General features: G+C 39.6%; 1 protein-coding gene across 3 annotated transcripts; it reads right to left on the bottom strand.

Moving 5' to 3' along the window:
• Window positions 1-1,593: 1,593 nt before the first annotated feature.
• Window positions 1,594-26,148, bottom strand: MTMR8 (myotubularin related protein 8). 3 transcript variants are annotated; one of them, XM_090150176.1, is made up of 17 exons: window positions 26,027-26,148; window positions 25,587-25,709; window positions 24,772-24,934; window positions 22,369-22,526; window positions 20,772-20,900; window positions 19,685-19,819; window positions 17,664-17,796; window positions 15,925-16,034; window positions 14,714-14,839; window positions 13,417-13,466; window positions 11,743-11,943; window positions 11,208-11,336; window positions 10,176-10,302; window positions 7,883-8,192; window positions 7,653-7,793; window positions 2,626-2,847; window positions 1,594-1,854 (listed from the first exon to the last, which is right to left on the bottom strand). In XM_090150176.1, exons 1-14 carry the CDS (start codon window positions 26,048-26,050, stop codon window positions 7,914-7,916), a joined length of 1,887 nt encoding a protein of 628 aa, XP_090006302.1. In that variant the 5' UTR covers window positions 26,051-26,148; the 3' UTR covers window positions 1,594-1,854; window positions 2,626-2,847; window positions 7,653-7,793; window positions 7,883-7,913. The 3 variants fall into 3 exon arrangements, with proteins under 3 accessions (XP_090006302.1, XP_031450270.2, XP_090006303.1); XM_031594410.2 differs by having other exon boundaries at window positions 7,653-8,192; XM_090150177.1 differs by lacking the exons at window positions 25,587-25,709; window positions 26,027-26,148 and adding an exon at window positions 24,025-24,137 and having other exon boundaries at window positions 7,653-8,192; window positions 24,772-24,859.
• Between the last annotated feature and the right edge of the window lie 513 nt (window positions 26,149-26,661).

A 26,661-nucleotide genomic window follows, 5' to 3' on the forward strand; every position in this document is an offset into this window, starting at 1 on the left:
TGAAGGTCTGAAATGAGTGTTTACTGTGTTGGGATATTTCTGACTCCTCTCTTGCACTGTAAGTCACTGCAAAACAGAACACAAGAGCCAATTCAAACTTGGGGTTTACTTCTGTGCCCATTAAAATACCTGCTTGCAGCTTCCTGGCACTTGCAGCTGTCTGCTCGGCAGGTCACTGCCTTAGAAGTGGCTCTGGTGACAGTCCCCAGCAGCACTGAGATTCAGATTTTAGCCACGAGAGGGCACGAACACCTGCACACACCCTGCACTGCTCCTACCCGCACGGCGACAGCTGCTGGGGCGAGCTTTGGGATTTACAGTCTAAAGGATGCACGAAATACAAAATGCGTACTTACAATCATCGTGAGCTCAGATGAGCTCACTGAACAGAAGGAGGAGCCATGAAACTCGTTATTCTTCCTCCATGAGCTATAATTCCTTAAAGAACTCGAGCCACAGAAGCCTGGTGGTGCTGACAGCTGCTCCCTGCATTCCCTTCCTTTCCATGCTTTTTTCCCTTCCAGGCACCCTGGAAGAAATTTTAAATCCACTGAAGCCAGCACCTATTAACTGATTCCGGAATATGAACCTTAAGGACCTGAAATACAGAACTCAAACTCAGCGTGTACCCACTCTTAAGCAAGTTAATCCGTGTAACACCATAAATCTGCTCATCTCAGAATTCTCCACTCAATGTGCTTCAGGCTGGTAATGCTTAGAAGTTATTCATGGGAGAAGCGGGAGGCATCTGTTTTTATTCTGCAGTACTAAAATACACTGGGTTTAATTCCAAAGCCTTGGGACAAATTAAAACCCTTGTAAACTCCAAGCCATGCTATCCCCAAAACCACCTTGGCCCGGAGATCACAAATCACACGCTCAATGGAACTGCAGACTTTTGTGTTTACTCAGAAAAAGCAGATAAGATAGCAGCAATCACCTCTCAGTTGTGCACCGCTTCTCTGATCAGCAGGAACTGCCATGTTTACTGCCAACAGCTTTTAAAAACAAAACCAATCAAAAAAAACAACAAAAAAAATCCCCCACAAACAGCAAGAGGAAGTGTTAAGTTCTGAAGTGATATATATGAAGGAACATATGCACTCCCTGTTTCTCCACCTTCTCCCCTTTGTCAGGTAAGCTCTGTCAATGTCTTGTCTGTTTAGCTGCTCTAAGTACCTCACCAGTGAGGATGACTGAGACAAGAGCAGCACCTGCAAGCTTTGGATATACACAGTGGACTTTCCCCCTTCCCAAATTAGTGTTATTTATATAATTTTTAAAATCAATTCCTACTCACACTGTATTTCTTGCTCTTCTCTCCCATGGCTGAGCAAGCTCCCAGATCTATTTTGTTCTTGGGGGGAGGAAAGGGGCATCTTTTAGTAAATAGCATCCACTTTTCGTAAAGCCACTGCAACAGAGACATGAGAAATATGGTTCTGATCTGACTTACTCTTATTTTCTTATTTATTACTCCTAAGGCTACTTTGTTTTTGTCCCCCTCACATCTCCTCCAAGTGAAAGAAAACACGAATTAAAGGAGAACACTTGAATTGAAAGATTGCACGATAGAAATTGTAATCTACACACCTTCCACTTGTCATTAAAGAAACATGTAGAACAGAACATCATTTTTGAGAGATGAACTTCTTATTTCCAGGAGCTCCGTATTAACTGACCCATGCAGACCCACACAAGGCATTGCATGCATTTCCCATCACTAGTGAATAACTAAGGTGAAGATTCAGTCCTGTTACTGTACTTTGTCATCAGATGAGTTTGTCCTTTTACGCATAGGCATGAAGCTTTAACACCAGCAAGTTACTGCCAGCATCATTAACTGCAAGGCAGCTGAAATGGAGGGAAAAAGAGTACGAAGTTAAATTGCTATCAAAGAAACAGAGCACTACTGCTCCAATGCAGAACTGAAATGAATCAAACATTAAGATCTTTGCTAAGTATGAACCTGAACCTCACCAAGACAGCATGCTAAATGTTTTTTTCTGTCTTAATAGCACACTTGTCTTCAGGACAGAGCTCCAGTTAAGTTTACAGATCAGTATTTTCATTCCATGAAAGGTATTCCCAGTGTATTAAAACCTAGAGCTCTTAAAACCACAAGCCTTTAGCAATACTGCTACAATGACTCTACATGGAATCCATCCCCTCAAAACTTAAGTTAGCTTAAGCAGGGAAGTTCTAAATCATCCTCAGCAAAGGCACTCTTAGACAGTAAGTTCCCCAAAAATGCAAATTACATCTTCATCTCTTTCACTCATACCATATTCATTCCATACTACCAATCCAATTAGATTTTTCTAGCATTTAATTGAAAAAAATTTCACTGACAGCACTAGGAATATTTAACATTAGCAAAAATTTAAATCAAACATCTGAGGAATGAAAACCAACTGTTAGGCATATTTTTGGCATTAATTCACAGAAAATAAATATCCACTTCTAGGATGCACAGCGCAGTGGAAAGCTCTCACCAGCTGGGTAACAGGTGTGGGTTTTGGGCCCATTCCTGGTGTTCAGGGGCTTACTGCCCTCCTCCTGACTGGTGATGAAGAGCAGGCAGCTATTATTACATAAGCCTGAGTGTTTCGGTGCTAAACTGACCTGGTTCCTCCATCTCTGCTGCAGAAGCACACAGAAGGTCAGCAAGTCACAGCCCTGTGACTTGGTGTGTTCCCCCACTCCCTCTCCACATCTCTCACACAGTGTAAGCCTCCAAACACATCTTTTAGAAGCACCAGAACAGCCTACACTGCTCCACCACGCAGATTCAAACTATTTACAATCTTATCCATGAGCAAGGGACAGTCTTCCAGGAAAAGAACTCTGAAAAAAATATTAGTTTTTAATAGAAAAAGTGATTTAAGACAGCACAACAAAATGAACAGAAATATATTAAGATTCAATATCTCTTCATTAGCATCATTGTTAAAAAAAAGTACAGACACCAAGCAGTGCTGTATCCAACAGGCCCTCCTAAAACCAGGGATGTCACCTACTTTCTATTCTGAAAAAAAAAAAAAGGAAATCACACTCAGACTGAGATAAACTCACTACTTAAGAGCCTTGAGATGAATTTACATTTCAAGATATGAAGTTCTGTGTTGAATTTAATTAACAGACAAATCACCACCTTTAAAAAGGCAAGGGATTGATATTTTCTTTATAAGAAATAAAAATAAACTGCAATACAAATGTAACTCTGAGACAAATACATTTAGAGAAAGGACACAGTGCTCCTCCTAACATGGTACAACGTTTTTAAGCAGTGCATTAACTAAAATGACTTTCATGTGCACAGCCATTGCAGCACATTGAAGAATATGGGATTTAATCATACACAATTTTATACAACTGTCCCTCAACAATTACAGTAAGGACAAAAATAGCAACTCACAGAAACAGCAAAAACATTCAACATTCTCAGCTGAGTACTATACACGAGCTTAGGCAAGTTCCTACAAAGATCACTTTGTGATGAAGAGAAAAGTACATATCTGTGCTCCAATACATATGATTAGATCCAGTGCTACAAGTTATTCCAGTAGTATGCTGCTACATTAAATACAGAGGCATATACACGCAGGTCAACATTATGAGAAGAAATCAGGTCAACCATTTTAGCCTACCTTCCTTCTGCATTGCTTCTGTAGTCCAGGAGATGCCAAAGGGACACAGCACTGCATGTTTAAATACTTACACTAACAAATTACAGACTGCAACTGGCACCAACCTGGCTGCTTTTAGTGCTGAAGATACTTAGAAGAACATGCACTTTAACAGGACCTGCTGCATGTTAATTAGAACAAAACTATTACATTCAGAACAGATCATTTCCTCCCAGCCTGGATTTCAGACATGGGAAATGCTCACACCTGCAAGAGAGACAGCATGTAAACGAGGAATTGCCCCAGCTTCTAATAATAGAACACACACACACAAAAAGAGATCACAAAGTGATGGTGAAGGGGAGAAGAGAAACAATGGTCAATTTTTTTGGTCGCTCACTAATTATCATTACTAAGTAGTGCCAAGAAACTGCTCCTCTGGGGAGTAAGTGTCAGGCACTGCAGTTACCAAATGCCAGCTTTACCAGGAAAGGATACAAAGCAGCACCTGGCAGAAGAGCTTATAAATACTTCCCCTCACATTACAGGTTTGCCAGTTGCAAGGGTACTTTTTTGCAGATCATGATCTCTAAATGCAATGGAAACAACAGACACCAGGTCCTTTACCAATGTGGTTATTTCAACCTGCAGCCCAAGATCTAATTCAAGGCAGTGACCCCACAGATCTCTGCACACCTTCAGCTGCCAGCAATCCCTCTCACTAGGGCTTGGAGACTACATATAGGAATTTAACCATGATACCACAGACAACCTCAAAGCAAGAAGCACTCCAAAAAAGGAAAAGTTCTGCATAAGCAGAAACCCCCCACAGCAAAAAAGATCCCTCTTTCATCCCTGGCAAAGGAATCCAAATGGAAAGTAGCAAGTTCCACTGTTCAGTTAACAGCTCCAAATAAAAAAGTACTCATTGACTTTGCAACACGCAGATAGATGATCCACTAGGAATAAATAAGTTACAGGAACTTCTCACCTACACAGTGCTTGAATAAGGAGATTCCTATCAAACAGCTTTTAAATTTCCCTTTAACACTTTCAGGGAACATATACTGAAGTCCCTCACTACTGTCAGCAGGGCACTAGGATCCAGAATACAGGCTTCATGCAAGATGACTCCAGGAAGCCAATCCTACTTGGCCAGAGACCTGAGGACACACTGCAGTGCTTTTAACAGCTGTTCATTTTTTGGTCTTAAAACAAAGTCATCTTCAAAACAACAACAACAACAACACCCTCGTAGCTAAGCTAATGAGTTTTCAAACAAATAATCTTATGGAATTTCAAGAAACCCTGAAACATATTTCAACTCCCTTAATTTACAGCACCAGCATGAATGATTTTTAGTATGTTGTGGACTTTGGCCAAGTTCACATACATTAACTCCAAAAGCTGAAAGACTGCAGCTCATTACCCTCCTTTCAGCTAGGTTTTGCATTTCTAAGTACAGAGCCGTGCATTGATTACTAACAGCTCCTAAGTACTTTCAGTGCATAAAGTAATCTTTTCAGGGTTGTATGCTCCTAAATATCATCTTAAAGAAAGATTTGTGGAGATGCCAGTGTCCTATTTTAGGGATAAGCAAACATACTTGGGGAAAAAAGAAAATCTATGTTAATTCAAAAGACAAAGCAGTGTGTAAACATAGAAATCTTCTGCAAAATATTTGTATTTATATAAAGATTAACGAGTGGTGGCATATCTAAATTCCTCAGTAGTCAAGATTTGTCTACAATGATCCCATTTTCGATACAAAAAGCATAGAACCTGTTGACATCTAGAATAACTGGTGCTAAGAACTGCCTACCTTGGTCTCATTTACCATTTGTGAGTTATCTATTTCAGAAGCTATGCATACCATTCACTACTGCTGTACTACCTAGAAAAAGGAGTGCATCTACTATCTTGTTTGAACAAAGCTCCAAACTGCTAAGCACACATGTGAAATGAGCTTTTAGACTATGAAGAGACAAAAATTACTTTCCAGTGAACTACGGCAGAACTTCAAATCCTGTGCATTTAGAGCAGCGAGAGTAAGACATGGGTGTTATCTCTCTGCTTGATGAATACATGGATATTGCAAACAAGGGCTGGCAGACTATCTAGCTTAATGCTGAGCATGATTAGATTAATAAGATCTTTTCAATAGCCAAGAGACAAAACAGCAGATAATGTTGAGATTAAAAAAAGATGCATTTGGAAATGAGCATCCTTCAAAATAAACATAGCTGCTTGCATGATGCAGTACATAGCTGTGATGCTCAAAATACGTTGTGTGGGTATATTTGCTTGAGTGTATCTAGGTTCAGTACTTAAAGTACTTAGTTTTTAAAATCAAGCATACATTTATAAACCTTAAAAACAGCTGCTTTTTAAAACAGACTTAAACATTACTTGTTTTAAGGTTTAAAAACCTGTAACATTAGAAAAAGTAGAAAAAAGTTTTTCTTACCACTGTAGACACTAAAGAAACTTTCCCCTGGTATTACCTTGTTACTTGGGTCCTTGGGTATGCTTAATAAAGCATTTTCCTCCCCAAAGGGGAGGATTTCTCTTCTTGGAAGTGTTCATCTTGAACACTGGAACTAACCCAGCCAACTCATCTTATGTTGTATGCATACCAACAATGGTTATGACAATGATGTTATGGAGTAATTGAATGTTTCTACTTTTTAGTGTAAATTGGGAGGGTTAATTTTGAAACAAAATATTTTTAAGTTTCATCATAGAGATTCTGATTTAAACACCTAATGGCAAGATCTGATTTAAACAACATAGTCCAAAGGAGAGTAAAAAAAGCATACTGAATTAAGCTGCATCAAGGGGAGACTTTCTGCAATGTAAACAGATCCATAGGCTAAATCTGTCCAGAACAAGCATTGTGGAATAGCTTTTCTGGGCCATCCATTTCCCCAGGGAGATGAACTTTAGGAACTGAATAAACAGAATACATTTCTCCTCCTTTAAACCTTTGACTTCAACCAGCATCTCCACTGCAGATTAAAGGAACCAAGTAGCACAAGTCCAAGATGGAGCCACAATAATGAGTCAAGATGTTCACTTCTTGATCCAATAGTGGGTCACATCCTAATTTATAAATTTATGTTTTGTCACCAGCTCCACAAAATTACAAAGTTCAATGCTCTGAAACTGCTCCTTCCCTCAGGTCATGACAATGCAGATAAGTCACACCTAAGGTCTCACATAACATTCACTATCATCACTCAGTGGGTGATGAGAAGTAATCATTTTATGTCTCAATTCTACAGTAGAATATTCCCCATCTATAACTGCCTTATTGAAGGATCTGAAGAAAGCACATCAACACCCCAACAAAGAATGAGTTACTTAAGTTTAACCAACACCAATTAAGAGAAGAGGAAGATTCCATATGAATTTGAGTATTTCTTTTATGTTTCCTTATTTCTAATCTTCCTGTCAAAAATTCATGTGCTACAGGCTCTGTACACTCTTGCTGGCTTGCTACACTCTTACAGATAAGTAAATGAGGTCCATAAAAGCTTACTCTTTCAAAGGTCAGCTTAGAAAGAAGCTGCTCAACTTGGGACCAGCACAGATCTGGGGGAATGTGGCAGCAGATATAAAACTTTGTTTAAAAATACTGATTACAAAGACAACCAAATACTACACTCCACACTAAAATAATACTACTACATTGCACAGCTAGATATAAAAATGGTCTCCATAAAAAGGCACAGTTTTTTGTTTAACAAATGTGCATAGGAAACAAAAAAAATGCATCAGTTTTTCCATAAGGTGAAGGTTCATGCAGAGATTCATTTGCAGCCAAGAGGTTTTTTCACTTTTAGATGAACTGAAAGGGCATTTATAACCCTGCACCACCACTGAGAATAAATGTATTTATCTCCTACTCCCATCATGAATACTGCATCAACTCCTAAACCCCATGTAATTTGGCCATGATGTCTTCTAGCTTAAAACAGCAGTACTGCCAGACAATTCTAAGCCTTAAAACAAACATCATACCTCCACTTAAAAATAAGGTTTGTACTGTAACTCAGGATAGCCTTCTCAGCAGCTCTGTATGCATCTTCAGCATTTTAGCCCCAAAATGATGCAAACCAAACCAAACGTGGACTGTGCTCATTACAGCGAGAGCACAGCATCCTGCAAACAAACACAGTAACACTTTGCAGGAATTAGCTAGGTGCTCTGCACCCAGGCAGGGTCACAGATCCTTCACGTCACACAAGCACCTGCTTCATTGAGCACAGTTCTCAAAGCTGATCAGTGGTGCTGAGGCTTGCCATCCTTAGCTTCAGAGTTTAAAACATCAACACTGTCATTAAGATGGAGGTCTCGGTGATTAGCCAGGTTCTCTTTGTTTTTCTGGTCCACATCTGACATAACATTTGCATCTCCAACTGAGATACCGTTGGTCAACACAGGGGGTGGTTTCCCTTCGTAATCCTGGGGAGTGTTCAGCATCGATGTTTTTGAAGCAGCACATCCTACTTTAGATAAGGAGGCTTCACTGGGTAACGGACCATCAAGGAAAGGAAGTTTCTACAAAAATAGAAATACATTATAAAAAAATAACAAAAGCTGATATTCCCAGATGTCAGGGGTACACAACAAACGTAACTGCCCTGTGTCAGTGCCTCTTTTTCAGCTCTCTAATTGGGAATTAAAGTAACACATGCAAGAATCTACCCTAGATCATTTTGGGTTTTTACATATAAACATTAGAAATTTGTTTAATTAACTAACTAGTAAAACTACAGGTTTAAGCCTTCACATTAAGCCAGCACAGGACATTAACAGGTCTTCTCACTGACATTTTTAGGTGACTATCTCACTACTGTATTTTTTATTATTAAGCATACAGAAAGAATATTGTGAGTTAAACATAAACATATACTTCTCTTTTCAGGCAACTGTTCATAGAAACTATGGAGAAAAAAATCCATAGCACTTTAAAAGCTAACAACATTGACACTTTTTGCTCCCTCTCCCCTCACCTTCCCTCTTGCTGTGTCAAGACAGTTATCTTTATCTTCATATAAAGACAGATCTGTAGGCAATCTGATCAGTGCTGACCAAGCTTCTGTGCAGTGCGTTGCTGTGTACTTCATTTTGTGGTTTAAAGGAGAGAAGCTGGTTACTCTGGACACTATTTGTGCCCTCAACAACACCGCAGAAGTGGCAAATGCACAAGCATTTCCTGCATTAACAGAGCACTTCAGCTCCAAGATAGCCATTTCAAGAAGTCGATTAGTATATATGACAGTTACATTTCAGCCATTACATGAAAGCCAACTTTCATTTCAATTCCACTGTTCTAATAAGAACAGTGATGCTCCAGCATCTTGTAAATTAGAAGACAAAGAAAAACTGGGAGGATAAGCAGTAAATATGTTTATATTTTCATGGGTGGTGGAGGGGAAATAAGAAGGATTCTTTTTCTCCCTATCAACTCCCTGAAGTTTGCTGCAAATCAAGTTAAAACCCAGATTTATTTTAATACCTGTTTTGTTTAGAGAATTTGATTAGAAAATTAAAGAACTCCATGAGAGTAGCCCTGCTGAGAAGGACTTATGGGCCTTGGTTGATGAAAAACTTAACAGGAGCCAGCAAAGGTGCACTTCTAGCCCAGAAGTTAAACAGTATCCAGTGTTCCATCAGAGAAGGGGTGGCAGTAGGGCAAAAGAGGTGACTGTCCCTTCTACTCTGCCCTTGTGAGCCCCAGATGGAATACTGCATCCTGGTCTGGGGCCCTCAACACAGAAAAGATATGAAGCTTCTGGAGAGGATCCAGAGAACAACAAATGGGCTGGAGCACTTCTATGAAGATAGGCTGAAGGAACTGGGCTTGTTTGCCCTGGAAAAGAAAAGGGTGAGGAGAGACCTCATAGCAGCCTTCCAGTATTTAAAGGGTGTGTATTTATATATATACATGAGGGAAATCAACTTTTTAAATGAGAAGATAGTGACAGGACAAAGGGGAAGGGTTTAGAACTAAAGGAAGGAAGATTTAGATTAGATATCAGAGGAAGTTTTTTTTGTTTTTTTTTTTGTTTTTTGTTTTTGTTTTTTGTTTTTTGTTTTTTTTTTTTGTTTGTTTGTTTGTTTGTTTTTTAACTGAGAGAGCAGTGAAGTGCTTCAACAGGTTGCCCAGAGAAGCTATGAAAGCCCAATCCCTGAAGGTGTTTAAAGCCAGGCTGGGTGAGGCCCTGATCTAGTACTTGATCTAGTAGCTAGTAACATTGCAGTACTAGGGTTGTAACTTGATAATCCTTGAGGTCCTTTTCAAGCCATTATATGATTCTATGAATTAGAAGACCATGGAGCTTGCACCATCACTTGACCAACCAACTTTAGCAGATGAGGGTTCTGAGTCAAAGCAGCTATTTATTACAGTAACATAAAATTTAACTTCTCATTTTGTCCTGCTCTGCAGAAGCAATTTTTTTTAGCGTCAATGTTTAATCCCAATTATATTTGCCAAAGCCATCCCATCACGAAGTACTATTGACATTCAGGACTCACATTTTCCAATTCAGATGCATTGTCCTCTAGTTTTATCTTTTGGTTCATGCAGTTCAGTAAATGATCCAATACACACTGTTTTGGATGCATTCCTTTGTCAAAGCGATTGTACATCCCACACCAAAACCTTAAGAACAGGCAAGAAAGGAGAATTAGTCAGCAAACTTTACTCCCCTGGTCATAACAAAAAAAAAAAGGTACTTAAGGAAGAAAGTGTGCCAACAAACAGATCAGTAATTGATTTTAAACAAAAAACAAAGTCTTTGACTCCAAACTTCAACATGAGATTTTCTTAAAGCTTTAACAAAGTTCAAGAAAAACTTTTGAGGGGTTAACTGCTTCTTCCCTATGATACAAATGAGCTGGTAGTAGGCATTAAAATAAGACACAAATACACTTTGTTTTGCAGTAGACTCACTCAAAGGCTGGGCAGTTCACCTTCATGTCTTCAGTTTGTCCTACTTCCCTACTTCAGTGAAAATCCTGTCTTCCACATTTGCATCCCTCTCTCAGCAGGGAACAGAAATGAGCCAAAAACAAAACAAAATTACCCACTCCAGCTGAGGGGCCCAGGGAAGCAAATACACATTGCAACAAGAAATCTCTTATTGTGAAAGCCATCCTCACTGTGTAAGTCTAGGTGTGATTGGACACTGAAATTAATATTCAAAAGACTTCCTTAATATATGTTAAAAAGGAGGAAAGGAGAAACTTTAACTATTAACTCTCTCAAGTAAAATTGTCAGAGCAAGAAGTTAGTGGGAATGGGTGCACAGATTAATCTACAGATCTGAAATTCATTGTCCTTCCTTTCCTCACCATCTTTATTAACACCAAAGACATTAAATTACTGTACCTGCATTTATTCAGAAAAATTGCCGATATACCACCACTCCCACTTTATGGATGAGGAATGGAGTGGAAAGAAGCAAGCCACTCTAACCAGTGAAGAAGTATTTTAGTAAACTTGATTTACCAATCTCTGTTACAGTGAAACACGTGCTGCCCACCCACACACCAAAAGCAACTTACTGAAAACTAAAAGGTAGCGTGTTGGGTTGAAGCTCTTTGTAAGCTGTAAATCCTCTGTACAAAGGATTTCTCAGTTCCTGCTTCTTCTGTAAGAGGAAAGGCCACAGAGAATGGGTCTTCTCAAAGATTCTGTCAATTAGAAATAAGATTTTTTTTAGTTATTAGATCAAGTTAAGTAAACTAATAACGTTGACTGTTCTGAGTAGAAATAGACTGAGGAAGTTAAGAACTACTTTACATAGTAACTGATCAATGTCTTAAACACAGAATACATCACTGAGGAGCACATACAATCATTTTAAATGGGCAATATCCAGTCCTAAAGCTGTATCTGCAAGTTATTATTGTATTTCAGATAAAACATCTGACCACAGCAGAGATAATTCACCTACAATTCTTTCTCACACTGAAGTTATCTGTAGACACATTACCCTTCACAGATTCACAATTACAAGAAAAACAAGCACATAACATGCCCTTTTTCTGACATTTCAGGTGACTTTTAGACTGGTGGCTTCATAAAATGCCAACTCACTTCAGATCTTCACGCTCCTTATGGCAGGTCCCAAGGAAGTTTCCAAACTGGCAGGAATAGACATGATCATGGATTTCCAGAAGAAAATGTTCATTAAACTCAAATGTACAAGGGAACTGCTGCATGAGCTGCCAGACACATTCAATGAACTGAGTGAAGACAGGGGATACTTCCTTTGGGTCACCATCCAAATGGCCACACCTAGACAGATGCAAACAAAACAAGGTTAAATCCTACCCTTTTGTGGGTTAAATCACCCACAAAAAAAAAAGGGCACCTTAGCCACTGAACAACTGAGAAACATTCTAGTAGTGAAAAACAAGAAAATGTTGTGCACAGCCAAAAATAATACAGTTTATCCTACAACTGCCCATTAAGGTGTGCCCTCCTCACAGGATTAAGCTCTTACAACTTTGCCTTTGCACATACAAAAGGGTTCTGATCAACAGAAAAATCTCACAGTGCTTCTAGACCTCATGTTTTGTGCACAGGGATTAATAAAACCCTAGCAACTCTCCAGTCCTTTCATCAACACAGAATCCAGAGACTGGAGAGTCCATAGCAGCAGAGGAAAAGACTGATATCAAAAGACAGTGTCACTGAGCAGCCTGCCTGCCTTGCTTTAGTGCCAACCCACGTACTAATAGGATACCACAGACACACACCCTAGGCTTCACAGCACCCTCTGGACCACAGAAACACAGGGGACAACTGAACCTCAGCTCACCAAAGCAATAACTATATTCCAAAGCCACTCAATACGGGGCCAGCATTTTAATAAACTACTATAAACTATCAGAGAAGAAAAAAACAACCAGAAAAAAAAAATCTACAGTACTTTTGGAAGGTAACCAACCTCCCACTGTACTATATTGCCTGTTCCTTCTTAACAGGAAAAACTTGGGGATATAATCTGGAAACCCAGGGAAATAAACACGGCCCAGGTAGCTGTTTATCTTGAAATAGCTTCTTCTAAAGAAGAAGTATTAAGGGTGCACACATTACTCATTTTTCCCTATTAAGGGAACAGATTTGTCATACTATTAAATGGAGGATTCAGTTCCACCTTGAAAACAAAGTCTCCATTCTTAGTAAGTTAGTATCAATGAGCAGATCATCCCCAGCATTCATTTGGATCTTCAATTTCTAGTGGCAAAGGGAACAATAAATATCCCAAGGCAACATTCCTTCTAGAAGGCAGCTAACAATTACAGGAATGACAACACTTAATCTGCCTAGAGAATGCAAGTCACAATTGATTTTTAGCACTATAATGGGATGAAGTTTCTGTACTAAATACAGGGGAAGTTCCAAAAAAAAAAAAACAAACACATTAGATGCAATTTTCTTCCAGAAAATGATTGCAGAAGAGCATGCCTTGCCAGAACATTAGCACTTGTCACATAACATGGATGCTTTTTTAAGGTAGGAAAATACACAAAATTCAAACAGCTTATTCAAAACCCTGTATTTCAAAGTAATGAAAAAAGACCACTTTCAAATAGCACTGGTGAAATAACCCCAGTGGATACTGGCTGTAGGTCACCAAATCCAGTGGTATCCAAGTCTTTTCATTTATATTTTTAGAGGGAGCACACAAGCCTGAGAACACTGATTAAGCCTCACCATCTAGCCTTTACCCCAGCCATTACACCAAATTTAACATGTTCTTACCTGTGTGAAAACTTATGGCCCATTGCAATCCACTCCTTTTCTATAAGAACCTTCATTTTCAAAGCACAGATCGGGGAAAAAAACAAGTATTACTTATTTACAAGCCTTTAATGGTAATTCCTACAGCTCAAAACCAATGCTACCTGCTGACAGTACTATTTCAAGCACATCCACAGAAATCAATGAAAACTCTAACAGCAATTTACACATTAGTTATCCACTACAATGTAATCTATCCACTATTAGTAATCCATTACAGTGTGTCTTGCTATATCATACAAATATCAATTCCTGATGTCATCAGCCAGAGACTTAAAGAAAAGGCAGAAACTCACAAGAGATTTCTTTCAAAATTAAGTTATACTGATTTTTTTTTCAAACTTTTTGCTTTCTTGACCGTTCTGTTGCATTCATCTAGGAATAACTGCCGCCTTAGGATCTATGCATACAAACTACTTTGGCACAGGATAAGTATTTGTCCCTTTCAGTTACATCTCCTGATCCTAATCAAAGTTAAGTTCATCACACAATTGTCCAGAGCACTACTGAAGCCCACTCCCGTGTCATACTGGTATAATTTTAATTGTTAAAAGGCTGCAGTGTAATCCAGAAGCAAAAGGTAATTATTAAAAAACAGTGTGTAATGAAAGGAGCAGGTCTAGCAGTGCAATGCAGTGAGGGAGGCAAAATCTGCATTGCTCTGATCTCAGGGTTTCTTTTAAGGAATTCTGAGAAAGAGCAGCAACTTGTCTTTTGGGTAATTAACAAAACGAGATGACTGGAAAGATCACAGATCTGTCTGTATTTATGTAGTGATGGCTTCATATAAAAAATACCTTATCGCAGAAGCAAAGGCCAAATTCTTGTGTAATGGCTTTAAAATAAATCTTGAACAAGGCACAGACTTGACGTGATATACAGGTTATGCATTTCCCTGGGTACTTGAGAGTTCAAAATCCTAGAAGAAATCCTCACTGTAAAAAACGTCTTCACCACTTTTTCTGTGGATTGCTGCCAGTTGCACCCTTTACTCATTCATATCTAGCTGAAATGTCTCATTAAAGGCTCTCGTGGACTCTCAAGGAAACAAAGATTTGGGAATTGTAAATCAACTACCAGTTTTGTGCCTATAGTGTTCAGAGCAATTAAAGCTTGTTGAAAGAATCAAAGCTGTTTTTAAATAGGTCACCTACTATTTGTTCCAGGAAACGGCCTGAAACATTTAATTAGGCCTTGTTTACATTTCAAATCCAAGGAGCATTTTTTATTTTTGAAATTCCAACATCTATGTTCTTACCATGAAGCCTTTAAAAGTCCTATAAAACGGATCTAAGAGGAGGCTAGCCAGGGAGCAGACCTGTGCTGTGCGGTCCCACCCATCGGAGCAGTGGACCAACACACTGGCCTTTTCATCTTTCACAGCCTGTGAAGGAGAACAGACAGAATAGTTTAGCAGCTTTCTAGTTTGGTTACTGTAATTAAATGCTATCCCTTCATCTGCATTTACCGGATTGTTCTCAAACCTAAGGGAAGAATTTGTTATTTCTAATCCGAACCATAGAAAAACACCATTTCTGGGCATACAGCCATCAGCCCCAACTAGAATAAAATGCTGTAGCATGCCTTGTCAGCAACAGAGATCGTCAAGAAACAAAAATCCTCTGATCTGAAAACACTTCATCTTCTGAAATGCCATGAATTTTTAGTCCTTTCCTCCAAGGGAGGATTTGGTAGATAAGTAAAGAATAACTAGAAGCTTCAAGAAAAAAAAAAAATAGAAAAGCTCAATCTAACTTCCTCTCATATGGATCACCTTCTTTCCTGTATTGCTGGCAGAAAATAGTTTTTTGCTTGCTACACTGAAAAGTTTTAAGAGAAAAGACAACATTTACAGAAGTGACTACTCCTACAGCTTGTCATCTGCATTTCCCTTACTACTGCTGAAGATCAATGTGCTTTATGGACTCTTCTCTCTTGACTGACCTGCAAAGTCACGCTTCTCAAAAAATCTGCAGAAATAAGGACTTCAATTGAAAAATAGAAATTTGTGATTCCTGCATCTCAGCAGAAAGCAGGATGGTCTAGACAATCCCTCAATTAAAGCACAACAGTCCAACGATTAGTGAGCATGCTGCATTAAGAGCATAAGGTTACAAGTTGTTTGCACTCCTAAACATGCTATAGGGTACAGAGGCTTTTACAAGTGTCATTTATCCACATTCTGTGATTCCACTCATTTCAGTGAGTTTCAAGGAAGTCAGAGAATCATAGAATGGCTTGGGTTGAAAAAGACCTCGAAGATCATCTAGTTTCAACCCCCCTGCTGTGGGCAGGGTTGCCAAAAAGTCCAGACAGTCCTACCGATTGCATTAGAACAAACGGTTCTCTCTCAATCCCAGTGATATTTCCTCTAGTCCCATGAGGAAACTAGGAGGAAGCGATCTGGGCTACTGACTTGATGTGCTCCAAACACAGATTTTTCAGCTGAAGCTTGGTATATAAATTTACCTTTGCGAGGAAGACACTTGCATCCATTACAGCCTTTATGTGCCGTAACCACCCCGAGTTCTCCAGCCCAGTAAGGAAATCACTCATCGATGGAGACTTTGTTTCACACACTAAGAACACAAACAAAATACTTAGTTGAGAATCTATTAACAACATTCTTTTCTTTCCTCATCATCACCTTCTCACAGCAGCAGAGTTTAGTAGATTCTAAAAGCTAATACTCTGATTTAAGTGTCTGCTAAAGAAAATGACTGGTGCATATCTAAACACACAATCCAGAAATATTTTTTAGCTACACGAGAACTTGAGGATAAAAGTATCTTCCTCCTCCTCTTTCTAAAACTAACTCAGTAATATTATTTTTTCAGCTGAACTTCTTGCTAAAATCTAGCATTCAGTGGCACTCACCACAAACAACCCTCATAGAGACAACTAACAACCACCAGCACGCTGACACTTTCAAAGGTTCAAAGAAAGAGTTCTAACTTGTAGCATATAGCCTTCAAGGCATCTCAGATTTTATGTGCATGCTGAAAACCAGCACAGAAAATAAGAGTAATGCAGATCAGCAGTCCCTAACCATCAGTGAGAGAGGTTTTTACCATTATTAAAATTCGGTGGTTAGGAATACGAAGGTAAGAAAGGATTTATTCTGCCTCCTCCGCCAGCACAGAATAAGTCTGCCAGCTATAGGCAATTGAGGACTTACACCTGTGTTAAGGCCAATCTCATTGTTGTGAGATTAGCCTCATTTTTCTCCAAGGTCACTACAGATGCTGCAAAGCTACCTGGCCAGGCAATTGGCAGCATCAGTTATTTAGCTACTTGAGGCTAGATGACCATTATGCTGACTACTAAAACCTTAAACTTGTATTTTGAATGACAGCATTTGTATTATAACTAGAACTAAACACATGGACCAAAGAGAAGGAATTACAGCACCTGCTCTGATGTGTTTTCCATCTTTGTCAACACAAGGAAGTTAACAGCACTGGAAACCAACTAGCAGAGTATGCTTGCTTGATCTAAAGTGCTCTTTTCACCTTCACTGCAACTTCTCCAAAATTACACCAGTGCAAATATAGGAATCATTCACCTCTCAATTGCCAATAGTTCAGGAAAGTACTTCTACCCTCCTTCACATTTTCCCCCTAAGATCACAATCTCAAGGAGTACCTTCTAACCTGAGCATTCATGTACCGAAAGCAAAACAAGTTCACTAAATCAGAAATTTATCTCATATATAGCTCTCATCTCTAAGTCTTCAGAAAATCATGAGAGAATTTATTTTTCAATTAGACATACTGTTTAACACCAAAATAGCACAAATTAAGCAACTGAAGTCTCAGAAAAGTATCTCAACATCCAATGACAGTTTCATGGTTACATTAAGCTACTGAAATAAAACTACCTGAACAGTACAGTAAGTTTTTTTAGTCTTTTAATTTGAAACATTTAAGAAATTCACATTTTAACTAATAAAATTAAGAAATGTTGCTCATGTTACTTGCTAAGTTTGATTCCCTGTGAAACTAAGCACAGCAGTGTACGAAATAGCTAGCAGGAAAACATTTTAAAATTGGTATCTTCAGCCACTTCAACAAAGCAGACAAAGTAAGCTACTGACTAATTTACTACAGCACCCAAGTCCACACCTACTTGTACACATAGGACATATCATATATTGGTCAAAATTAGGTAGAGGCAATAGAGAAGCCACCTGCATGCACAATACTTACCTTCCAGGAGTTTCTGCAAGCTGTTCCGCATCACATGGATGTTTTCAATGCCAATAAATTTAAAGCGAATGTTATCATAATTGTCTTCATTCTCATAACCCTTCCCAGCAGCTCGGTTGGCCATGGCATTTAACTGTCAAATTCAAAGGAAGAGGATGGAAAGGAGATAAAATGACAATAAACAATACACAAGTGAATCTGCTTACCAAGTCTTTTTGTTGTTTGTTTTTAATCTCCCAGAACACACTCAACAAAAGCTGCTACTCAGGTGTCCTTCCCCACCTCCCCACACATTACTTTCAGACATTTTACTAAATGTATGTCAGCATCTCCAGTCCATTAGTCACACGCAGAGATCCAACAAGACCTTGGCTAGCACTTCTGATGCCAGGCAGAATCAAAGCCTGACCCAACAGCAAAAGACTGCTGTCACTAAAGAAGGTAAAGAGACTGTCTGTCTTTACTGTGAAGCTACATAAAAAAAGATTCAGACAGAAATAAACAAAGTAAAACTAGGAATGCCACTTTATGAATAACATACATACATGGTAGTATAGAAATAGTTAGAGAATTCCAAAGCTTTTCACAGACATACATGCACAGATGAAATAAAGCCACCTGAGGGAAACACAGAAACATCAAAATTGAGCAAAAAGAATACAGCAATTGAGTGGAACCGCAGAAAAGAAGTTGAAGAAGTTGAAAAGCTGCCAGTTGTGTTAATAAGCACCCCAAATTGCTCAAGAGCTACCCTAACACAATCTTCAGTGGTGACAAGGAAAAGAGTACCTCAACCTCTCACATAATGATTTGCTAACACTGAAAAGAGAGAAGGAAAAAAAAAGAAGACATTGATATCTGAACATCTTAAAAGCAACTGAATAATTCTGGTGCTTCAGTTTTATCCATCCAGGGCGTGACAGGGTGCTTTAGAAGTGAGGCTGATCACAAACATACCTTTTCACCAAATCTATCAAAATTACCATCAAGGATAGATGTCTGTGGAACATCTCTGATACTAGAAGCTGTGCATAGCAAAAAAACATGCAATGATTGCTACAAACAGACTGTTGTGTAATTAAATGGAGATCTCTTACAGAACATCATACTATAAAAAGACAAAATGCATCTTGAAGCAACAGGTGAAGCATTCTCTGCTTTCCCCAAAGGGCTTTTCCCTCCAGGCCCTCTCCACAGTTTAACTATATTTGTAGTTTCTCTAAAGTAACTCTAAAATCTGAACATGCAGCAGGTTCTCACGAGAGCAAAATCTATGTTAGATTTTTATGTTTAATCATGTGCTGTACAAATCCTTGTCCTAATTTCTTATATCTACATAATCAATATGATTACAAGGCAATCATTTGATTGAATTTCTAAATTCAGTTCTTCAAGAGTAGGATCATTACAGATAGCATTTTGTCTATTTCTTCAATAACCCCTTACGTGAAGACCACCACAAAGTTCCAGCTCCAGAGAGCGGCTACCAACCAAGTAGCTGATTGTATTAAATTCCACGCTGCACTTTGAGAGATCGTTACTGTTTTCCTTTGTTTTTTTACTGAAGCAAAAATTGCCTCAATTGTTCTCAGATTCCATACAGACCCACTTCTACCACCCAGGTAGGCAGACAAAAGCACTTCAGTCTCGCACAGCTGATTCTGAAAGCTTCTCTCCAACCCAATGTTTTAAGAGCACATCTTCAGAATGGCTCACTGTTTCAGCCAGCTTCGAGACTGCCGGTCACTTCAGGTCATCCCTAACACAGATCTCAACCTAGAGCACTCCAGGAGTACAAGGATTCTTAACAACACTTAACATTACAGTTTTGTTATTCACAGGCATTCACCATATCAAGAGACAGAACAAGGAGCCTGATTCTGAATTCATCACTTCAGACTGACACAATTTAACCTAAAGCTACCTGAGAAAGCATCAGTGGAGCTGTGAAAATTAATTGGAAACAGCATTGCTAGCACAGATGCAAGCTTTAGAAGTAACCACAAACCACATGGGGATACCTTTGGCCTTGTGTCTACAACATACATGAAGGGACTCCCAGGGTTGGCTTCTCTGATTGCCTGCAACATTTGTTCATCCTCCAGACAACGAGCACTGAACCCAGAGAGGGGCTGGCTACAACGACATATGGCAGCCTGCAATACACAACAGATCACACTTCAGGGCAATGCAGCAGAAACAATCTGAAAGCAGGAAATATCACATCATTGATTTTATATCTCACATATTCAGTTTCTCTGAAAAACAGCTTCTTAGGTGGACACACAGAATTGTCATTGGAATATTCCACAAAACTAGGATTTTGAGAAATGGATTATATATAACAGAATAAAGGAGCCCTTTATTGCTCCGCTCTCAAATCCTCTATGTTAGATTAATATGCACTATACCATGCTATATTTCAGTTTAGCTCAGCAGTTGTTGTTACCATTCAACACAGAACTGTGCTGGCTATGCTGCAGGAAAAGTTCAGCTGTTGCCAGCACAACCCCACAGGCGCCCAGGTCAAGGCACGCTTCCTCAGGAAAACAACAACTTGACTGTGACAGCATTTTCCTAACATCTGCATCTAAAACACTGCTGAAACAGCAAAGTTAAAAATTTAACTTGTGGTCTTTAGTGAAGGAAAAAAAACAACAAAACTGAAACCTTCACTTATTCTGAGTTAAGAAGAGTTATTTCAGGGCGGTTCTTCCTCTTCCTCAGTAAGAAAATTTAGCTGAGCTAACATGCATCTTGTTAAACATGCACCTTGTTAAACATTATTCAATACAGCTACACAGTACATTAAAATAAGCACACACAGAAAAAAGCACAAAAGACATTCCTGAAAGCTGATAAGAAATTTCCAGTCAGGAAGCTTGAAGACCTTGTGCTTTTTACACAGCACTGGTATGTCTTCAGTATCTAGCTTATTCTGTGACTCAAACCAATTCTAGAGCCCTTACGAAAAGAACAGTTAAACAAGTTAAAACACTTGAATAATTATCTCATCTTTTCCTTTCACTGGAAGGGAGCTGTACAAGAAGGGGACCCTTGCTCTCCAGCCCCACCCCACCCAAGACAGCAGACAGTTGAACTACTAACATTGTTTTCTTTATATAAGTAAGAAAGCACTGGAATCCGGCCCCTGCTTCTGAACCTTGAGCTTCCAATCACTGTTGCCTTACTAGCAGCTCTAGGCACCACGATTTCTGGAGGATACGTGTTGCAAACCTGAAGTGAGAAGAAAGAATTTAGATATCACTGCTTATCGATTCAAGATATAGGACAAGTTCATTTTTAGTCTATGCTCACATTTATAAGCAACACAATACATTGTTCACCACAGTGCATCAAAACCATATCTGAAGCATCAAGTTATTAGAATGCATCTAGGAAAAAACAACACAAGGGAATGGGTAAAAATAATAAAACAATATGGTAAGAAACAATTTTGCAGTGGAATCACAAAACTGAATTGCACAGTATGCTATAAATTTTGAAAGGAAGTTCTTTAAAGCCATGCATTTTATGAAAGCTACTGATTGGTCCCAAAAAGTATGAACAATTATATTTCAAGATTTCCCTTTAAATCTCCAACTAGAAATGAGCTTGTAGCCATCAGGTACCATCCTCACAAAACAGCTTCATCCACCTTCCTCAAAAAACCATAGTCTTTTCAGCATATATTTTAATGATAAGACATCCTTCAAGTCTTTACTTGAGGCTTGACAAGTTTCAAATGCAAACTGGAAACCCTGAGGAAATTACAAAGTATTGCCAACTGGAAGTTACATACTAGCAAGTAAAGCTTCAAAACCATCAATATTTTAGATACCTACATCCTGATGCCTTGATGGGAAAAGCACTTCCCATGTCATCTCAATTCAGGCATCCAAAGATGGCCACTTAAAACTCCAGTCATTTCTGACAGCATACACTACTTCAACCCAAAGCATAACAATAAAAAAATAACTGGTGGGGAGAGAATGAAGAGCACAGAGGAAGGATTCAGGACAACATACTGATATCTTCCTCATTCAGAGATATTCAGTGTACTTTAGATAGAAAATCTGTGCATAATACCAGAGGAAACAGAAAGGGAAATCATACAAAGCTGGAGTTTGAGTAAACTTGTTGAGTAATGTTTCCATTTAATGTTGTTTAGACCTAACCTGACCTTAAAGAGAGGGAAATAGCAGAAGCCAGTTAGAACTGAAACAGTTAAGTTTTTCCTTAGCATGAGATCTAAACAAGGAAAAAAAAAAAAGAAAGCATCTTCAGTTTCTGTTTTTTCCTTCCTTACTCTAGTCCCTTTTCACTCTGCCTTGTTCCTCATCAAGCCAAGCCACTCCCATGTATTCCTCCTCCTAACATTTCTCATCACACTGGAGGAACACAGTCTGAAAATACCTAAAGAACCTAAGGGTACTTCAAGTTCTTGTAGCAGATGGTTTGACATTTCTCTAGAAAAAATAAGTAGCTGATATTTTGCCAGAGGAATCAAAGCAAACCAAGGTGACTCTGCAGCTCTGTTCCTTCTTAGCATTATTATCCACAACTTCACATTAAGCTGCTGCTTCGATTAAAACCAACTGAGCTCTTTTTTCCCCAGAGGCAACACTTATGCAGCAGCAGGATTGCTGAATGTCATTAACACAAAGAGATATTGCACCAACTGGCTACTTTGGACAAGAATTACCTCATAGTCTTTATTAAGATCTGTTATTTCCCAATAGTCATTTGGGATTCCCATACGCTGGTAATCTACTTTCAAATCAATCAGTTTCCATCCAATCTCCCGGTTATCTTTAGACATTTTAGGATTGTAAGAAAAAGCATAAAGTTCCTCAGGTTTCACTAGGAAGAAGAAAAAAATTAATTAGTTACAATATAATGTAGAAAGTTCAAAATTTCTTCCTAAAGGTTTTTGTTCTGGCTAACACTGTGCAAGCCACTGAGGTACAGGTGTACAACAACTGATACGAGGATTAAAAAATTATTCAGCTGAGAGCAATCAGAAAACTCAAGTGCTTTTTTTTTTCTACAAAAGCCAAGGGCTGCCTGACTGTTGTACTCCATAGTTGGCTATATTGCAATAACAGCTATTTTATTTATGCTCCTGCATCAAAGATCACTTCGTAAATTTTACTCATCTAAGCAAAATATCCAGACTGGTTTTGACGCCTTAGAAAAATACTGAGTACTATAATAGAACAATATGGATATTTGGAATTTCTCAGCAGTTCATCAAGAACTTTCCTAAATTTGAGACAAATAGGACTCACAGATAAAAGAATTTAAGAAGCACGCAAGTTTCAGCCATAATGCAATGTTCCTGATGTTTATAAGGTTTCGCTCTGGTGAAGCGCCAACAATTCATATTCAGATCCTCTGGAGTTTCCAGTACTCCTTTCCCCACAGGCAGGGAGATGTGCTACAGTATTTTGTTACAATTAAAACTTCAAAATTTCTGGGGAAAAAAACCAATGAATTTTCTGCAATATGCATGCTCCAAGAAGCTAATATTCTAAGAATTAATGAATAAAAACATTTACGAAGAGACCTTTTCTGAGAAGCGTTCATAAAAAAGCTCTTTCAAACCTGCAAGTTCATTGCTCAACAGTGAATTCTGAGCCGTATGGAAAGCATGATAGATGCACTGAATATTACTGGTGGCCCAACAAAAGCTTCAGGCTGTACCCCACAAATGATAATTTCTTCCTCCGTCCATCTCTACCTTTCCAATTCCCTTCACTCTCCGCAGGAAACGCAAATCCCACCAATAACTCCTTTGGTTGATTCCCAAGGCTGCAAGCTCTCTGGAGAGCACACCTGGCAGTGTGTGATAACAGCCAGGTTAACAGACAGGTAACCCATAACTGTCAGTCATACATGTGCAAACCATAAATAATTAGATGCTCTGACAAATTATATGAAGGAAGAATACATACAAAAAAATTTAAACCAAACAAGTACAAAAATCCATAAATAGAACAAAAGAAAGAGCTACAAAACGTTACATCAAACAACACAAAAGAAACTGACTGATGTGATCTCCTGCAGTGACAGCTCCCACGCTTCAAGATGCTACAGAAGTGTCTCATTTTCAAAACTGAAAGAACAGTGACACCTTTTAAACACAACAGCAGAGCTTCATAACTAAGAAAACTCTATAGCTCGGGACACAAGGAAAATGATGGGAACTGACAATAAGCTCTAATTTCCATAGGTGGCTTAAAGCCAAACTCAACAAAACATTTCTACTATGGTACTTCCAATTAATTTCTATGTGATGACCAGCATGAAGCAGACTGATGCTATCAACTCTCTTTCTTTAAACTACTGTGAAACTTACAAAATGCAACACCAAGCAGGATCTGTATAATAATGCAAGACTTCAAACACTGGTTCAGTAAAGGAAACAGAAGCTGCTGAAGATGGAGGCCAGGTAGAAAATGGAATGCTGTCCTGAAAGGAGAACAAACAGCCTGAAAATTCAACCTTAAACTAAACAGCTGAGCCCTGAAGAGACCACAGGCTTCTGAAGATATTTTGTATCTACTTGGAGACTGATTCCAAGACAGGACACTAAGGCGAAGCATTGGGTTTCACATCCAAAAGAAGATAAACACTAAAGAGTTACCTAAATGTGCTACTGGGAAACAATGATAAGATTTTCAACTTTGTGGGATCTGGAATTCTATGGACATCTGGCTCAAATGGCAAGAGCAGAGCAATGCACAGCTATGAGCCAAATCACAGAAACAACTGGCAACAACCAGGACTGAAGTAACACCTGGCACATGTGCCACACTCTGGCCAATCAACTCCGCACTGGTCTTCAGAAGATTCCTCATTTCCACTGCCAGAAGATGTGTGCTTACTTTACGAGCAAATTGTTCGGTGCACAGGGTAGCAATCTACTGCACTAACCCACAGAGATCACCTCTGACTCTGCTAGCACATTTTGATTTCACACCCTCCTCTTCTGCACTGCTACAATAAGATCGGTAGTGTGACAGGCGAAGCTTTCACTAGTGCTCAGATGAGTCTTTGAGCTTACTGCATTTCAACAGTTTGAGAAACAGACTGACCCAAATACCTGGTTGTGAAAGTTTGAGCAAGGAGGTATACACTTCATGACAATCACGTTCCTGCCCAATAACAAAGTGAGCCACATGGAAGTTCTTGCAGTGAATAAGGAGCGGGCATCCAGCTGTGGTCAGAGGCAATTTTTCTACAGTTGCAATATGATGATGCAGAATCTAAAAAAAAAAAAAAAACAAAACAGGAGACAATCAAAATCTTTCAGATATCATTAGCAAGGTCATAAGCTGTACAAGCAGACTGTAAAGCTTTGCAATACACTATCAGCAGAAAGTGAGTTGATTTATAACATTTATCAAGCAAACATAATAAACATCCAGACTGCGTACCCAAAGGCTAAATAACAATGAGCCAGACTGAAAGAACACAGACATATAACAAAGTATTTTTAGAGACTGATATGTAATTGGGTCTACCTGGTTCAACGAGGAGCAAGACTATCTTCTTCTTACTTCTTTTCCACCCACAAACACAACGTATTAATTATAAAATAGGAATGACGAAATAACAAAGGTTGCTAATTTCAGTGCTAGTTTTACACTTCAAAGTCCTGTAAATTCAAGTTTGGTGGCTTTGTACATCAAGCTTGAGGTCAGAAATTAGACAAGTTCATTTTGTTCCTGAAACTATTGGGTCACATAACCATTGCGTTCGTTTCCTCCCAAAAGGGTAATTTCTGTTAAACATTTGGTATCCAAACACTACAAAGAACCACAACAACTTCGGAATCCGTGGAACTATTCATAATGGACATGATATGTTTAATATTTTAAAACTTGTATTTAAACAAGCTGCAAGTATCACACATACCCATGTTTCTTTTCTGACTTCGGCAGAAGCATCTACATAGATAAGATGGGTAGCTGTCAGGTATAAAGTCCCGCTTGCTGCCTTCCTATTTGTATAGCGATCCAGTAACTTCACGTTTTCCACCTGCAGTAAGAGCAAAGCGTTATAAAGTAAATTTAGCTCTGATCAAAGAAATTCTCAACACCTGCTAAACCAAAATCATGTCACGGCTAAAACAGAATTCAAGGAACAAAAAAACCCTAAGCCGAGGAGCACATCGGCTCCTCACGGGCAGCGACAACGCAGCGCCCGGCCCGCGGCTCCGCCAGCACGGCCCTCCGCACAGGGCAGCGGGCAGCGGCCCGTCCCCTCACCCAGCCCCAATACCCAGCATTCTACGCGGAGCGGAGCCGAGAGAGGAAGAGGCGCAGCCCGCGGATCGCAGCGCGGCGGCCGCTTACCTTCGGCGTGGTGATGTGCTCCATGATGGCACCGCCCGCACCTCAGCTCACCCGCGCGGCCGGGCCTCCGCCCCGCCATTTGCAGCGGGCAGCTCCCGCCCCGCCGCAAGTCTCGCGAGATGCTGGCGGGGCAGAGCGGAGCGGCGCCGCGGCCGCCATTTTGAGCGAGGGCAAGTGCCACGCGGGGGTCGGCTTTGCGGGCAGCGGCCCCAGCGAGGCCCCTCATCCCGGCGCGTTCGGGCTCGCTGGGAAGGCGGTGTGGCGGCAGTTTTGTCCCGCGCTGATACACGAAGTGAAATAAAAGTGGTCATGCTTGCTTTACACTCAGAACATAATACCTCTCGCGGATAGCCGAGCTCCATCCTGAGCAACCGCTGTAACCGCAGCTACCCTCCTTCACAAACCCCACAAACCCACAGTGAATACTGACAACGTTTGGCAAAACCAAGGACCGCACTTTCCCCTGATGCTCACACCAACCTCACCCCGAATTTGCTGAGGAATTGAGGATTGCCCTGCGTGTGACAGGGGGGTTGGAGATTCACGATCCTTGAGGTCCCTTCCGACCCTGGCCATGCTGTGATAACCTTCCATCCACGGATAATTGGCACTATTTAATTGCTGCCAACAGGCAG

The sequence above is a fragment of the Phasianus colchicus genome, chromosome 14 (genome assembly GCF_987193195.1).
Source record: "Phasianus colchicus chromosome 14, bPhaCol1.hap1.1, whole genome shotgun sequence".
In the NCBI taxonomy this organism is placed as follows: Eukaryota; Metazoa; Chordata; class Aves; order Galliformes; family Phasianidae; genus Phasianus; species Phasianus colchicus.